This window comes from Phallusia mammillata, chromosome 1 (assembly GCF_965637545.1).
Source record: "Phallusia mammillata chromosome 1, kaPhaMamm4.hap1.1, whole genome shotgun sequence".
Classification (NCBI taxonomy): Eukaryota; Metazoa; Chordata; class Ascidiacea; order Phlebobranchia; family Ascidiidae; genus Phallusia; species Phallusia mammillata.
The window spans coordinates 30,669,845-30,685,326 of record NC_137252.1 but is presented as its reverse complement, the minus strand read 5'-3'; the positions used below and the strand labels follow the sequence as shown (position 1 = coordinate 30,685,326).

General features: G+C 36.1%; 4 protein-coding genes across 7 annotated transcripts; 3 read left to right on the top strand and 1 right to left on the bottom strand.

Moving 5' to 3' along the window:
- The first annotated feature begins 936 nt into the window (after positions 1 to 936).
- LOC145213468 (cytochrome c oxidase assembly factor 7B-like) lies at positions 937 to 1,841 on the top strand. The gene has a single exon (XM_080081756.1). It carries the CDS (start codon positions 1,011 to 1,013, stop codon positions 1,764 to 1,766), a length of 756 nt encoding a protein of 251 aa, XP_079937882.1. The 5' UTR covers positions 937 to 1,010; the 3' UTR covers positions 1,767 to 1,841.
- An 11-nt stretch (positions 1,842 to 1,852) lies between these two features.
- Positions 1,853 to 3,192, top strand: LOC145213449 (uncharacterized). Its single transcript, XM_080081735.1, has one exon. The coding sequence runs from the start codon at positions 1,865 to 1,867 to the stop codon at positions 2,723 to 2,725; it is 861 nt and encodes a 286-aa protein (XP_079937861.1). The 5' UTR covers positions 1,853 to 1,864; the 3' UTR covers positions 2,726 to 3,192.
- LOC145213457 (solute carrier family 66 member 2-like) lies at positions 3,015 to 5,215 on the bottom strand. Its single transcript, XM_080081745.1, has 4 exons — positions 4,924 to 5,215; positions 4,733 to 4,866; positions 4,309 to 4,525; positions 3,015 to 3,834 (listed from the first exon to the last, which is right to left on the bottom strand). Exons 1-4 carry the CDS (start codon positions 5,148 to 5,150, stop codon positions 3,651 to 3,653), a joined length of 762 nt encoding a protein of 253 aa, XP_079937871.1. The 5' UTR covers positions 5,151 to 5,215; the 3' UTR covers positions 3,015 to 3,650.
- Positions 5,216 to 5,889: 674 nt separating this feature from the next.
- On the top strand, positions 5,890 to 14,373 carry LOC145213426 (E3 ubiquitin-protein ligase Mdm2-like). 4 transcript variants are annotated; one of them, XM_080081709.1, is made up of 11 exons: positions 5,927 to 6,110; positions 6,207 to 6,330; positions 6,577 to 6,666; positions 7,099 to 7,232; positions 7,320 to 7,401; positions 9,076 to 9,171; positions 10,317 to 10,451; positions 11,205 to 11,291; positions 11,985 to 12,023; positions 12,610 to 13,156; positions 14,026 to 14,373. In XM_080081709.1, exons 2-11 carry the CDS (start codon positions 6,328 to 6,330, stop codon positions 14,085 to 14,087), a joined length of 1,275 nt encoding a protein of 424 aa, XP_079937835.1. In that variant the 5' UTR covers positions 5,927 to 6,110; positions 6,207 to 6,327; the 3' UTR covers positions 14,088 to 14,373. The 4 variants fall into 4 exon arrangements, with proteins under 4 accessions (XP_079937826.1, XP_079937835.1, XP_079937843.1 ...); XM_080081717.1 differs by lacking the exon at positions 14,026 to 14,373 and adding an exon at positions 13,691 to 14,019; XM_080081700.1 differs by lacking the exon at positions 14,026 to 14,373 and having other exon boundaries at positions 5,890 to 6,110; positions 12,610 to 13,551.
- Positions 14,374 to 15,482: the final 1,109 nt, after the last annotated feature.

Here is a 15,482-nt window from a genome sequence, read left to right as displayed (position 1 = left end):
TTTGCCGTAAGGTGTAAAACTAGTATGGGAACGTCGCCTGGGAACTAACTTTAGTACACGCAAACTACACGTGTATAAAGTGGGGAACCAGGTGCGTGTTGTTGCTGGATTGGATACTGATAATAATTCAAGTGGTTGCTGTAAAAACAACCGGTTGAAAATGATTACGTCAGGTGGCATTAGTGATTAGAACAATTTCGGCATCTTTTTTGATTAATTTTTGTAGTAATGTCGTCGTTTTTGTCTGTGACAAGTAACCCTTTTTACGTTTCTTTTTTTCAGATGCTCAAAACACAACCAGAGTGAAAATGTTGTGATTTTAACGACATGAAACCAGATGGTAGGATTTAGCCGGTTCGCACCGGTTCTAAGAACCATCTCACGAAATTTTATGAGATCAGCAAACCGGTTAGCATTACTGCTTACTGTCAATGAACTTTTTGTAACAGAACTGGCTGAAAAACATGACTTTGTGGTAGAATCGGCTGCCAAAAAAATAGAATCCAACCACTGCATGAAACTAATATTTTGACGTGTTTGTCTCGTAAAAAATTGGTAACAAACAGTTTTTAAAATTCGTTTTCGTCTGTGGTTTAACCAGTTAGGGCTAAGTACGTAGGTTACGACCTTTCTTTATCCAATAATAAAAACGATCTCTATGATTTGACATGTGCCAGATTTAACACAATAACAGAGTCAGCGGAAGTTTGAGCGCTGTCTGTGAATTGCGACTTTGTGTGAATTGCTGCTGTGAGTAATATACAAGTTTACGTTATGTTTGCTCAATAAATTGAAATATAACGTGTGGTGCAGTGTTTTTGTACTTAAACAGGACAAAGGAAAAGAAGCTTTAATGTGTTTTATTTTAAATTAGTTAGTGAACAACCCTTCTTTGTTTTGTTTTTACTTTTCTGTGGTGCACCTCTTTCACATTAACTTAATTTCTTGTTTCCTTAGCAATGGACTAGGCATTTAATTTAGGATAACATATTTAGTTAAATACAAGCAATATGGCAGGTTTGGTGGATTTTACCAATGCTGAAGAGGTGAAAGAGCATCTGAACAACACAGAGATTGAATTTATGTTCGGTTGCCACAAGGAAAACAACCAGGACAGTTGTTATCGCCTTGCTGAGTTTCTTGATACAGTTCGTAAAAACTTTACAGAGGCCGGATCAATGTATACCAGTTGTTGCAAAAAATTTTCTAATGCTCCATGTTGCTACAAGGCTGGTCAGTTTCATATGCTAGGCAAAGGTGGTTTAGTGAAAAGCAGGGTTGAAGCATTTAAATGCTACCACACTGCATGCTCACAAAAGAATTATACTGACCAGGGAAAAAATGACACTATAGCAGCGGCTTGCTGCAACCAAGGCATGCTTTTGGCTCAAGACACTGAGAACCAAGAGTCCTATATTGATTATATCAAGCAAACAGATGGGAATGACCAAAAGTTTTCTATAGTAGATGATGTTTTAAAGTCCTTTACAAGAGCTTGCGATCTAAATGATGGAATTGGTTGTAACTTGTTAAGCATGTATCATATGGATGGCTTACAAATGAAGGTGCCAAGTAACTTTAAGTTGGCAGCGAAGTATGCAGAAAAAGCTTGTGATCTTGGAAATCCAAAAGCCTGCCATAACTTAGCATTAATGTACAAGAGAGGTGACGGTGTGACACAAAGTGATGAAAAGGCAATGGAAATTGCCAATAGATGTCGCGAACTGGTAGAGGGAAATGTGGCGCTGACGTTTGGTGACAAATGATTGTGATTTAGTTTGTTTATTTATGTCATGAAATTTTACTGTGTGAAATTTTTTAAGCAATTGCTTCTTTTTCAGGTTATTTTAATTGCGAAGTAAACATGTGTTCAAATCTAGAATTGAGTGCTGAGGTGGTAAGTATGTTGCAAAAGCAAAACGATTTTCTTTTCGAGCAAATACAGAAGTTAAGAAAGGAGAGTGTAAAATTACATCAACTTATCCAAGTGCACCAATGGGGCCACAAGTTATTTGCCAAAGACAATGAAACCCTGGAATACTTGACTGGCTGTCCATCTTATGCTGTATTCGCCTCCATGACACAGAGTCTCACAGCAGACTGTGCAACACACCGAAGACTATCACCAGCCAACCAACTGTTTCTTACTCTCATGAAAGTAAAGCTGTACCTTCCACATGCCTACCTCAAGGCATTATTCCGTGGCATTAATGTGGAAGAAACTCTTAACATTTGGTTGCCACTACTTGAAGAAACTCTTTCTCAGCTGCTGGTTTGGCCATCACCAAGAATCAGAACTGACTTCATAGTCAGTTTTTTCAACTTACAATTCACTTTGCAAGTTGCAGTTGTGTTCACAACCAAGGGGTCCATTTGTTATGTAACTGAGGCTTTGCCAGCAGGTCGACTGTCCTTGTTTGAAGACCAAGAGTTTTTGGGACAGATTAACCATGGCGATCGGGTGCTTGTTGTGCAAACCGGTTTTATACATAAGGCAACAAAACAAATGAATGTAATCAAGTTTCACCTGACTGGTAAGAAATCAAAGGATGTTGCTGCTTTCAATCTTGCAGAGAAAGCCATAACAAATACACTTACAAGGCTGGGAACTTTTGCTATTTTTTCGCAAGGTGTTGATGAGTTTCGACACATGAATGCACTGGTAAAAATTTCAGCTGCACTTGTCAATCTTTACCAACAAAACGAAGATAGTGATTCATTGTGACTTTGTTTTACATCTTTTAAACTTGTTTTTCACTTGTCATGTTGCAACTTAGCACATATATTCTAGGCCTATCATATGTCAACTTTTTAAGAACATGCCTTTTTTTTACAAAAACCAAGTAGCCCTTTCAATGACCCTAAAAGATACCCTAAATGTCCCCATTGTTTTTCCTGTTTTTCAAAATATATGTATGTGATCATTATGTCTTAAAAACAGCCAAAATCTTGTATGTTATTTCTTTGGTCTCAAAACTAGCTGGGTAAATTTCTTAGTTAAAATGCAAACAATGCACATGTCCACCAATTTTTCGTTATTCAAACAAAAACAAAGTAAAGGCACAATTTAAGAAAGTTTCCTAAGACAGTATTAAGAAGCATAGGTTAAGTAAGCAACAACAAAAAACTGCGAAATGTGCTACATTTTGATGCACTTTTACGATTTACATGAAAATACACAATTCATTTGTAGTTTCTGACAGGAAAACTTTAAACACTCAGCTATGTAATGGGGTCTGAAAGTTAGCACATAAGCAAAAATTTGCAGATGAATATTAGGTCTGTTGAAAATACAGCTGATTGCTGTCCAAAATATTATTGTAGTGTTTATTAATTGCACAGACGTTGCCTAAAAGCAATCATGAAATATAAGAAGGCAAACACAATAAGGAAAATGTGCCATTTCCAACTATTCCATAAAATGTCACTAAAAAAATGAAAACATATTGACAAGAACCCACATTAAAATCGTATTTAGTTCATTTTCGCATATGCATAGCTTATACCTCTGAAACAGCCTACAGGTATCAATGTTCGTAGCACAACTTTACTTTTGGATATAAATTCATTTTTATTTAATTTCATCAATGCTTAAAAACCACTCATCTTAAGAAGCAACTCAGCAATTTGGCAAGAACAAAAAAATGAGGTCAAAGAGCAGTTTTTCGCACAGGTTGGGGAAATGATCGGTAGTACCAAACTTGTATCAAAATGGCAAGGTCCAAACAAACTTGTAGAATACCACAGATCCAAAATTGTACAGGAGCTTGGTTGGCCACAAAGTACCCAGTTTTAAAAACATCTCCACTTGTCCACATCAAAACCATCTGTACACTAAAATAAACAGTTTTAAACATTGGCACTGGAACAATCTTGCACTAATTACAATAATTCGTCTTTAGAAAAGAAAACAGATTGCTTAACGTTTTATCCTTATACATTTAATTGTATAGGAATCATAAATCTGCACTGAAGCAACTTGTTAAAACAATGATCCATTTAATTGCACATTTTGGTTAATAACATGAAAAAAAACTTTAAATTCTAAATTTTTGGTTAATTTGTTTTCTGATTAGCCGGAAACTGTTTTGACGTTAAGGCCTTGCCAGTGCCGGTGGTGATTAGACATTGACCTATAAGCCAGTGTAGCCACACTATAGCAGTCAAGTTTGAACAGAGTCTTATGCTAAAAAGACTTTACCTTGCCAAATCTTATGTTCATGTTTTATTTTATCTTTGACACATTGTAACAAAAATCTGCTTGGTTCTTGTTCAATTAGCAATATTTGACAAGTTATTTTGACCTACCTCATTCCAACTGTAGACTTGTTTTGAAAATTTCTGTAAAATTGTGGAGCGCCCAACATGGCTTCGATAAAAACAGCAAGAAAACCAATTGTTTCAATGTAAATAACAGAGTCAATTAAAATATAGGTGAGGTAGCTTCCACAGGCAATGAAAAGTAGAACTGCTTGCACATAATCAGAAAATCTATTCCATTTCCAAAACGTTCTAAGCTCAAAATCTAAAAATAAACATATATAGTTCCCAACCATTAAATGCCAAATCAGCTGATTATTCTTATTCAACAATAGTGCATTTAAATAAAAAATTAACACCGAGTTGTTAAAAAATTGCAATTCACATTTTACATATATATACAACACTTTTACAAAACCTTTTTCAGACATTTTCTTCTTATTTGTTTAATGGTTACATTGCAGTGACTTACCAATAAATGCTCTTCTCCTTGGACTTAAATCATGAGTATTTTGCACTTTGACGCAAAGATTCAACATTCCCATCATTGTAAAAATCATAACAATACTTTGCAGGAGTAGAGGAAGTTCGAAATGGCGACCAAACCTAACAAAGCAAAAAAATAATTAAAAAATTCATAAACTTTCAAAACATATCATTTACCAGAAAAGAATACGTAGAAGATTGGCCACCAAAAGAACAAGGCACACATAAGTAGAAAACCCCTCAGAATTTTCTGATCTTTTAATGTCCCGGTATTGTGGAATGTAAGGTACCACGCCACCCACAACCATTGCTCCAGCTGAAATCCATTTTACCAGGCTCTGAATGAATGCAGTAGCACTCCAGTAGCTTAGAGAAGTATCCATTAGCACATTGTGCACGGGCATCAGCAAATTAAAGTTTCTAGCAGAACCTGTTTCAAATTTAACGACTAAAAAAAAGAATATTAGACAAAAAAGTGTTGGATACAGAGAAAAACAATAGACTAACAAACTGTTCCGGTTATTGTTTTAAAATTTTGTAGGCAAGTTTCAATTTCCTGTAATTCTAAACCACACAACATTTTATTCATCACAAAACAAACGACTACGCAACCAAATCAAAATCGCTCAACCGAATCGCGGTCAGCTGATTTTTATGGGATTGTGACGTCATAGTGTAAACACCACCACGTGTAAATACAAGTTTTACAAAAAAAAACTACTTTTATTCTGTACATTTTCTTATTAAAGGGCAAGTATTTAATTTAAAAAATCTCCATTTATCAAAAAATAGTTAAATGGGATTTAGGCTTGTGATACGCAAAACAAACAAAATACGTTGATGCAAATATGTTATATAAGTGATTTTAAAAATTGTGTATGCGGTACATGGTGACAAAATCGTGTATGAAACTAAATATTTCACAGCTTAGAACAGAGCCCAGTATCTGTGCAGCTGTATACCAATCGCAGTCTTTAACAGTCTGTGTAAAAGGCGCTACATTGTTAAACATAAACCTTATACAAAGCACTCGGTCATAAAAGTAACAACGTCTTAAATTATAGTTCCATAAAAAGGCTCGCATAGAATATGGTACTGGTATTTGCTAAGCCAGCGCGCAAACATTCGTAAATTCGGAAAACGGCACAAACAAGAGCGAGTCCAGACAAGACTTTCGCGCGGTTCACACTGGTTCAAGCTTATAGCATACAGGTCTATGTTAGGACGTTGCCGGTCGACGTGAATGATTTAGCCTCTGTCATGAAAGATTTGCCAGGCTTGCCCAGACTTGTCCCAGAGGAAAGACTCACCAGCCTTGCAATTACTTATTGATGGTGCAAGAACAGATGATATATATTGGGATTGTGCGTATCTTATTCGTCATTATGAGAACATTTTTGTCCTTCGTTATTTTTTCGATTGCCTGGTTGACTTTGACAGTTTTATGTGTTTTTTTTCAGCACAAATAAAAAGGTTTTGAAAAAGTGTACACCTCAATCTTCATGCATGGGGATTTTATAAAGAAGTAGTCGGGATTCCCCAACTGGAGTTTCTGGGATTTTTTCAAGCAGTTAACAAGGCATGGTAAGTAAGAAGTACAAATACAATTCTGTGATTTTTTGTGCGTAGAAATATTTTTTCTCGGTGAGCATTAAACAATTTTTTGTAGTTTGGTTTACATAAATAGTAATGGTTACTGTTTTTTAATATATGAACATAATAAAAATGATTACCAAAACTTTGGATTACAATGTAGGCATTTTAACATGTGATTTTATTACGTCGTTTGTCATCTTTCAAAAATATTAACTGATTGATATATTTTTTTAGACTTCACAACAGTATTTTCTGACCAGACCAAAATTGTTAGCTATACTTCAAATGGGTGGTGCACAAGGTCAGCTGTTTACTGCTGAACAGGTATTGAATTAAATATGAACAAATTCTGTGTATTTGATGATAACGAGTAAATTTTACAAATAGATTTAAATGAAGTACTGCAACATTAGAGTGAGAGTTGTAGATATTTAAAAAAGAGAAAACCCATTTAAATGTTTTTCAACCCTATCATTTTTGCTTGTATTGCTTTACAACTTTGTCTATATTGTGAACCTTGTGCTATTGTCTGCGGAAACTTTTACAAAATGTGTACCGAAGTTGTTTGCAAACTAAGTAATCTGTTAAAAACCATCTGTTTAGTGCATTACATACTATAACCAATATATATACTACCAGTTGGTAAATGCTGTATTAACAATTACTGCTTTTCAGCAGATTTTTTTACATAACCACTTACATTTCATATGAGACGCTTCCAGCAGAGTCTCTTCTAATTCCAAAATATTTTTGAAGGTTGTGTATTTTCTCGGAAAGTATATCGAACAGAAAGAGCTTTACGATCCAAGCAACAAGCGGATTATTCGATGTGAAAACGACCTTTTAGGAGAAGTGTTGCAAGTCCCCCAGTTCTTCGTTACTGATTTCAAGTAAATATCTATTTTCATAAAAAGCAATTTCAAACTGTTCAGCTAAAAACCTGTTTGTGTTTAAGAACGACGTGTTTTCTTGTGTAGAAACCTATGGAAACTTGTGTTTCCCTGCCTAATTCCAGCAACAAAGCGGGAATTGTCATCTACAGATTTAGTAGAAGATCAGGTAGGATTAGTTTCGGATCGAGTATGTAATCCTATTAATTTCCTAGCCCATGTGACAAAGCTTTTTTTTTTTTTCATATTATGTATACAATATATTTTACAATATAAAAATCATAAATCATAAACTTATAAATATGTGAGTGCCAGAAAGACTCTTATGGGTTCGAATTCCACTGCAGGCTAGATTTTTCTACTCTGTGTCTTGGCATATGGATATGCATAGGAGATTTTATTCAGTATAACGCTTTCAGTGGGTCTGACATACTATGATTTATCATAAACTGGTATTTATGGGTCCCCTTCCCGGAAGGGGACACATTTTGATTTCACTGTGTTTTGTTTTTTTTCTGGTTTTTTTCTTTTTTTTTCTTTTTTCTCCCTTGAAGTTTGTCCATGCACTTTTGGCATGAAATCTTTGGTGATTTTGGATAAAACTTTCACAGATGGTAGATATAGTTATGCAGATGTGCCATTTGCTTTGTTTGACTTGATACCCCAGTATTTACCCCGCTAGACCCCAAAATGTAAAACGTTTTTGTATGTTGCTGCGCACCACAAACGAAAGATTTCTGTGGTGTAATAGTGTAATAAAGGTACCAGCACATTTCATACTTGTGTTTGTGCATTACTTGGTGGACGTTTTTGCACATGCCAGTCAGAGGGGTATTAACAGCTTGTGACGTCAGAAGCGTTGACGAATGTTCGTAATAACACCTCAAGTGGTTAGAATTTTAAACATTGTTCGATTTGGATAAAATTTTACATTACTGTTAATTAGGTCATCGTGGTTTTATATTTTATACTTTTGGGTGTTAAACCCCATCAGTTACCCCACTGACCCCCTAAAATGGTTTTTTTTTTTAAACGGTGTCAGAATTTAGTGAAATTTGAAATACTTGCAGAGTTTGTCATTTATGGGTGTCAATTGTTTTATTTAACCCTGTAACCCCAATATTTACCCCTCTAGCCCCCTAAAAAGGGTAAATTTTTTAAACATTGTCTGAATTTGATGAAATTTGGACAGCTTATAGAGTGTGCTATTTATAGTTGTTGTTTGTTATGTTCAACCCTGTTGCCCCAACATTTAACCCACTAGCCCCCCAAAATGGTTCAACTTTTTAAACAATGTCTGAATTAAATGAAATTTGGACAGTTTATAGAGTGTACCATTTGTAGGTGTTGGTTGTTCTGTTAAACTCTGTAGTACCTATCATTTACTCCACTAGACTTCTACAGTCATGTACTCACTCACCATCAATAGGAGCTGATTGTTGTGTTTTAGCCTATTTTCTCACTATTTCACACTTTTTCTCAGATAGTAATAAAATAGAAAAACCTTATGTAAAAAATGTATGAATGAAATGATATTAAATAGTCTTTACTCCATATACCATATTTATTTATTCACAGCACCGATCACTGTGTTTGACGATACAATGCCAAACTTTCTCATTGTTATCTCTTGAAATGCATTGTTTACAACTTTGCATGTGTGGGGACCCATGAGTTTCTGCTTGCAGAAACAACTAAGGTTATAAAAGACAGTGGATGATATGGGACCCAATATAAAATAAGTTTTGGATGTAAATATATGTTAAGAAATAGGTCACAGTGTATGTGCAATGGCAATATGTGCTAAGCCACCCTTCTAGTTGTTAAACTTTTTTCTTTGCAGGGTGAATCCAGCACAGACTTGCCATGGTGGTATTTTGTATCAAGAAGTCGTAGACAAACTGAAGGAGATGAAGCAACAGAAGTGGGAAGTTATGCAGTAAGTGTTGCTGACTTTAAGCCGAAACCATGCTAAGAGTTGCAGCTGGTTATGCTATTTAAACAAAGTTATTTTTGGTTTTAGTTTTTTTTTTGTGCATGAACTATTTCCTTGAAAATTATTAGGGTAGATTGTTAGCAGAATAAACTTAAGTTAAACATGTGGTCCACACACTTGATAAATTTACAAGAAGAAAGTCTTTACTATGGATAGACCATTTATCGACCGGTGCTTTTTTGTCTTCAGACTGCAGACAAAGGGCACGTTTGTAACTGTGTTATGTTTATTTGGTGCAACTGTGTCTCACCTTAACATTGCCTAGTCCAGGGGTGGGCGACCTTTTTGTTTGTGGAGGCTGCCAAACGGTTTATCGACACTTGTTTAGGCCACACAGACTATTTCCCAGGCCAAGGACAGAGGTGTTTAAACTTTTTGACTTGCAGAATGGTCGATGTGCTATTGGACCTTCGGTCCAAGCTAAATAAAATTCCTCACTACATTTCCACCCTCACTACACATTCAGAATTTTTTCTAAAGTAGAAACTCGCTTGTTTACCAATATCAATTTAAAAGCAGCCTGTGACATCACAGATGAGTTTTAGACATTTGATTATGCGCAAACAATTGTTCTTTTGCAACACAAGAAGTAAGATTGTAGAACCTTGATCTCTTGGCAGTCCTACGGAAATCACTTTGTGTACCAGTACGCAACCATTTGGCTCTAGTTTGAAAACCGCTGCCCTAGAACCAATCAAATAGTAATGTGGAATAAAGGTAAAAAACTACGTTTCTGTCTAGTTTTTAGTGCCTGGTGCAGTGTGTATTATCAACATGCGGCCTTTATGCCGCAGGTTCCCACACCCCTGGCCTAGTCACTGATTGGTATCAAGGCAAATCAATACAAAAAGTTTCGAGTCTCTGACATGGCTTTCATTAGTTCTATTTTCCTTTTTTTTAATTTTTAAAAAGTTGAAAAGTTTGGCCCATTACTGCAACCAAAACATTGGTTATCAACCTACTTAACAACTGACAATATCAGTATCAGCCTAAAAAACATAACGGTCTATCTGTAGTCTTTACTTTATAAAGGTTGGGAATTATCGATTTATGCAAACAGTCAGTTAACCTATCATCTATGTCTTTAGGGTAAAGAAACCGTTGGTATTCAGGACAGTGTGTATGACAGCGATGAAGAACCAATTGAATTTGAACCAGTTGACAGTGAGTCGGATGATTCAGATGCCACCGAACCAGTATCCTCAGATGATGAAATTCCAAATGTAAGAAACTGTCTTAGAAGTTGCAATCAGTTTTGGCTTGTCTTTGCAAATGAGTATTACTTACATACACATGGCATTGGATAGGGTGCTTATCCTTGTAAACTAGAAAACAAAAAACTTTGAAACAAAAAAAATTCAAAGACCAAAACTCCCAAGTTTTGGCTTTGCTCAGTGGTCATCCAAGCATGATGGACTTTAAGTTATTTTGATATGGTAAACTTTTGATTATTAAACTACATTATAGTAGAATTTGGTTGGGCAATTGGAAATCAAAATGTCTACTAAAAACTGGCACAGCTTAGCCCATTTCTAGCTAAAAATGTCCTCAAAACAAGCAAAATATGTCGTACAGCAAACAAAGCTTTGTTGCTTTGTATTGAGTATAAACATAAGTTGTCAAGTCAAGCAGGACTAAACTGCTTTGGACCCTTCCCACAAATTAGCAGTAGCAAACCCCAGAACAGGCCCTTAACATGATTACTGATAATAATTAGCTTGTAAACGCATTGTTCAGAGCTGATATAAAATATATTCTTTGTTCTTATGAACTTGGTGCCTTCACCTGGAAAAGCAAGAAACACAAGCAGCCTGAACAAGATTTGAACCTACAACCTCATGATCGTGAGCCTTGTTCTGGTTATATATCTTTTCCACATTGCCAGCAATTAAAGCAACTACAATAATGTTGCAATAAAATATTAAAGAATGAGTGAAAATATCTGTTTTACAATGTAAGAATTGTTTCGTTATCAGTTGGAAACATTAAAGAAGTTTCAGACTGATTCAGATGAAGAGACCACCACCACTGATTTTAGTATGGATTCTGACATTTTACTTGAGGTAAGCACTTCATGTGCTCATACTGCATTGTGTCATTGAAATATATCAGCTTGTTTAATCTAGAGATGTACCAAATCGGCTTAATTTAAGTTTGGCCAAAACCAGTGGTGGGGTTCACGTTTTTCCGTTTCTGTTACAAAAAATCCATTGACATGTAACCAGTAATGCTAACCGGTTCGCTGATCTCCTAAAATTTTGTGAGATGGTTCTATAGAACTGGCTGAATCCCACCAATGGCCGAAACCAAATATTCAGCGGGTTTTCTGAATAAATTCCGCTGAATTAACCATATCATGTATGGCATTACACAAAGTCGTAATTTGCAGGTTTAACATAAAAATATATGTTTTCTGCCAGACAAACAGTGATGCTACACAACAGGACAGTTGTGTTTCATTATCATTTTAGTTTTGTGGGGTTTAAGATTGTGTTGGCCACAGTTGCCAACCTGCCAATCAATTACTGACTTTTTGTCTGGAGTGAAAAAAAAAACGATAATGTTTCAAAAATTATAATAGTTGACACAATATTAGTTTGGCGTAGCTTGAAAAATTGTGTGCTACCTTATGGGGCAAAAAAACACATTGTATTTTTTTGAGAAATTTCCTTTTCATTTCATGCTGCTGTTAAGTTTTTATTTACTAAATCATCTCCCATTTCAACCTTGCAAAACGAAGCTTTGTTTTTTCTTAGCCTGTTTTGAAACTGGGCTGTGGATTTAGAAATGAAAAGGTCTGAATGTTTTTATTGCTTAAATGTTTTTATTTTTTTCTTGAACAATCTTTTTTAGTTGATTTGGTGGCATATAAAGTTGCTTAATCCTGGCTTAATGTTGTAATTCACTATTTTGCGTTAACTTTGATTTAGAATTAAGTTTTTTTGCTTATATTTTGGAATTGCATTAAACTAATTTTGTTGCTCACTGTTATGTCTGTAATGTGCTCAATAAGAACAATAAATGGTATCTCAGAAAACAAAACTGCTCCATAATTGTTGTTTTCCTGATTTTATTAAAGCAAATTTTCTGACATGTGTTTTTGTAACGTCTAAAATACAGTAAACCCCAGTTAATGCTGACCCAATAAGACCAAAAAGTTTGTCTGAATTAGGCAAAGTTTTGGACTAACCAATGTCGATTAGTTAAAAGCTAACCATATTACAAATCATTTGTTCCTCAAGTATTGTCGGAATTAGGCAAAGATCCTGGTTAACCATATCCAATTTAAGTGAGGTTTACTGTCTTGTCCAACTTAAAATAACATAGCCAGGCTGTTCTTCTACATTTTGCCCGGTTTTTACAAATACTATTTTCCATTAGGAGCACTGGAGTTGCGTGGAGTGTGGGACAAAGAACACACCAACAGTGGGTTTTTGTCAGCGGTGCTGGAAGTTACGCAAGGGATGGGTTTCAGATGGGAAAATACAACAACAATTGGAAAGAAGCATGACAGACCCTACACAATCACAAGAAAAACACTCTTTACCAAGGACTACAAGTTTAGATGTTCCTGATTGCAGTCAGAAGTCCAGTTCATCAGGGTTTTTTGACATGCAAAGGACTTCGAGTCAACAAAGCGACATAAAACCTGTGTTACCCAATTTTGAAAGCAGTAAGCATAAGTTGACAGACCAAACCCAAGACCCTTGCATTAAGAAACCACACTTGGATGACAGCGTCTCTGATTCGGACGCATCCAAGCAAGGCAGCTGCTCAAGCGTGTCCACAAACAGCTCAGGGGATTCACCCCACTTTCCAGGCCTTTGCAATATTTGTCGAAATAACCCCAATGATGCGACGATTGTTCATGGAAACAATGGGCACCAGTTCTGTTGTTTTCGATGCGCAAAACGACTAAAAAATCGCGGTAAGAATTGTCCCGTATGCCGACAGCCCATTATGTTGGTGATTAAGAATTTTATTGTGCAGTTTTAATTCTCAACGCCGAATATGCCTCAAGGAAGAATTTGTGTAATTCGAAAGAGATTTTTTTGGGGGGTTGCGTGTTTCGTTTTTTGGTCAATGCTTAGTTCAACTATAATGTTTACAGTATGTAAGAACCATGGTTCAACATATTGCATTTAAAGCATTAAACTTCCACCTGGGTTCTGCACAGACCCACTAAACAAATGGTCAAAACTTTTTCAAATTTAGTATAACTCAAGCTTATAATTCATAACCGTAGCTTTTTGTTCTTGTTCGCAATCATACTGCCCGTAGTGACCCCATTTGCGAATTATTACAACGGTATATTACAACTCAGTGCTTCGTTTCTTACATTACAGCAAAATGCAAAAAAAAACATTTCTGGTTGATGACAGTAGGGTGCTAGTGCCCTGGTGGTGATCATGACAGGCAGTTTGCATGCCTTTTTACATATGGTCAATTTCTACCCCTTTAGGCATTCAATCAATTAATCGCTCAGGACTTTGCGCCCCCTCGCTTTAGGCATTGTAATGTGGAATTTGGCAGCGCATACGTGCACTGGCCAAAAAAGTGACAGATTTAGGCATATGTTGAACGGGCTCCTGACTGCTGCTTTAACTTACCCAAACGGTTGCTTTAAAATGCCTATACCCACCCCAGTTTCGTCCATGCAGAAGTTTGTTTTTTGTCAATAACTCCCCAGACAAAATTGATCAGTAGCCTATGTATATATACTGTCCAAACCATTGTGAAATGGCGCCACAATCCACGATTTGCCGGTTGTGACAAACAAGACGTTTTCTGTTTCAGAGGCCTCCATGATAGTTTTGTATAGAATCCGCGTAAGCTCGGAAATCATAGCATGTGAGTAATCGTCAAACGGAAACAGCTGCGAACGATCTAATGTCAGCGAGCGGTCTCGCACAATGGTCAGGTTGTGCAGTCTATTGTGTGCACTATTCTTTGATATTCCACTTTCGTTTTGTTTTTTCCTATCTTTACCGGTAGGTTTGGTGCAGCATGTGTTTTAGCTGTGAGCTACTTTGCCAAAGTCAATGACATCAAGGACATACAAGGACACAAACTTATTTTGCACACAACGTGCGTTATTTTTATGTTGTGCTAAATATTGAATAAAATATATGCATCATTTTTTAACTTTTAGCCAATATAGTGGATCACCCAAAAAGTCCATCGACCACCAGCTGAGAATCACTAACCGAGCTGCTATACTTTTTTTCAGGAGACAGCAGCTGTTTTGTACTTACAACTTAATCCGGAAGTGACAGATAAAACATTCGAAAATATGCGCAAAAAACATTGGTGCACACGAAAATATACGCGTTAAAGTAAACATTGTACACAATAATATGGCCGCTACACCGTGCACTGCCTTTTTTTAGAAACAACAACAAAAAAACGCAAAATAATGTACAAATGTTGGTAATTAATGCAATTAAGGTGTTAAGTGACATGCAGAGTGTTTTAGGAGACATGTAGCATTGTAGAACTGTTTTTCACACACATTACATCGATGAGGCTTGTCACCCTTGTGAAACACCGTGTGCACTTTAAGGTTCCAAAGGTGGTCAAACCTTTTGTTGCAAAACTCACATTTAAAATGTTTGACTGTTGTGTGAGTAGTCATATGTGACATGACCTCTTGCTTCGACCGAAAACTCTTTTCACAAACTTCACATCGATATGGCCTTTCTCCGGTATGCGTTAACAAGTGACGGTTTAAAGATCTTTGCCTTGTGAAGGTTTTTTCACAAACTTCACATTTATGGCTTGGTTCCGAATGTAGGTACATGTGTCTTCTCAAACTATCCGAATCAACCAAATACTTATTACAAACATCACATTTCACAGGTTTTCGTTTGCTGTGAGTTAAAGCGTGCCTTTTCACACTGCCTGGCCACATAAACCTTTTCTCACAAAATTCACATTTGTACGGTTGCTCTCCAGTGTGAGAACGCATGTGTGCGTTTAACATTGTTTTTCTTTTAAATATCCGTTCGCAGAAGTGACATTCATATTTTTTCTTGTCAGAATGTCTACGAACATGTGCTTGTAATGTTTGGGGTGACTTGAATTCCTTTTCACAAATGTCACAACGATTTGCGCTTCGATTTTCATCAACCATTTTTTACACTTTGCCTGTCAGTGCAAGATGTTCCAAGCTACAAGTAAAATACATATATTTGTCAAGAATCTGCTCCATTACCTAAAATGTAAATTAAAAAAACGCCCACTGCTCAAACTGT

Coding starts and splice junctions, on each gene's coding strand:
- LOC145213468 (XM_080081756.1), top strand. CDS start 1,011: ATGGCAGGTTTGGTGGATTTTACCAATGCTGAAGAGGTGAAAGAGCAT.
- LOC145213449 (XM_080081735.1), top strand. CDS start 1,865: ATGTGTTCAAATCTAGAATTGAGTGCTGAGGTGGTAAGTATGTTGCAA.
- LOC145213457 (XM_080081745.1), bottom strand. CDS start 5,150: ATGCCCGTGCACAATGTGCTAATGGATACTTCTCTAAGCTACTGGAGT. Junction 4,526..4,732: donor AAGGAGAAGAGCATTTATTG/GTAAGTCACTGC, acceptor GTTTATTTTTAG/ATTTTGAGCTTAGAACGTTT. Junction 3,835..4,308: donor AAGTCTACAGTTGGAATGAG/GTAGGTCAAAAT, acceptor TGTTTATTTTAG/TGTACAGATGGTTTTGATGT.
- LOC145213426 (XM_080081700.1), top strand. Junction 6,667..7,098: donor AGCTGTTTACTGCTGAACAG/GTATTGAATTAA, acceptor ATATTTTTGAAG/GTTGTGTATTTTCTCGGAAA. Junction 12,024..12,609: donor GTGGATTTAGAAATGAAAAG/GTCTGAATGTTT, acceptor ATTTTCCATTAG/GAGCACTGGAGTTGCGTGGA.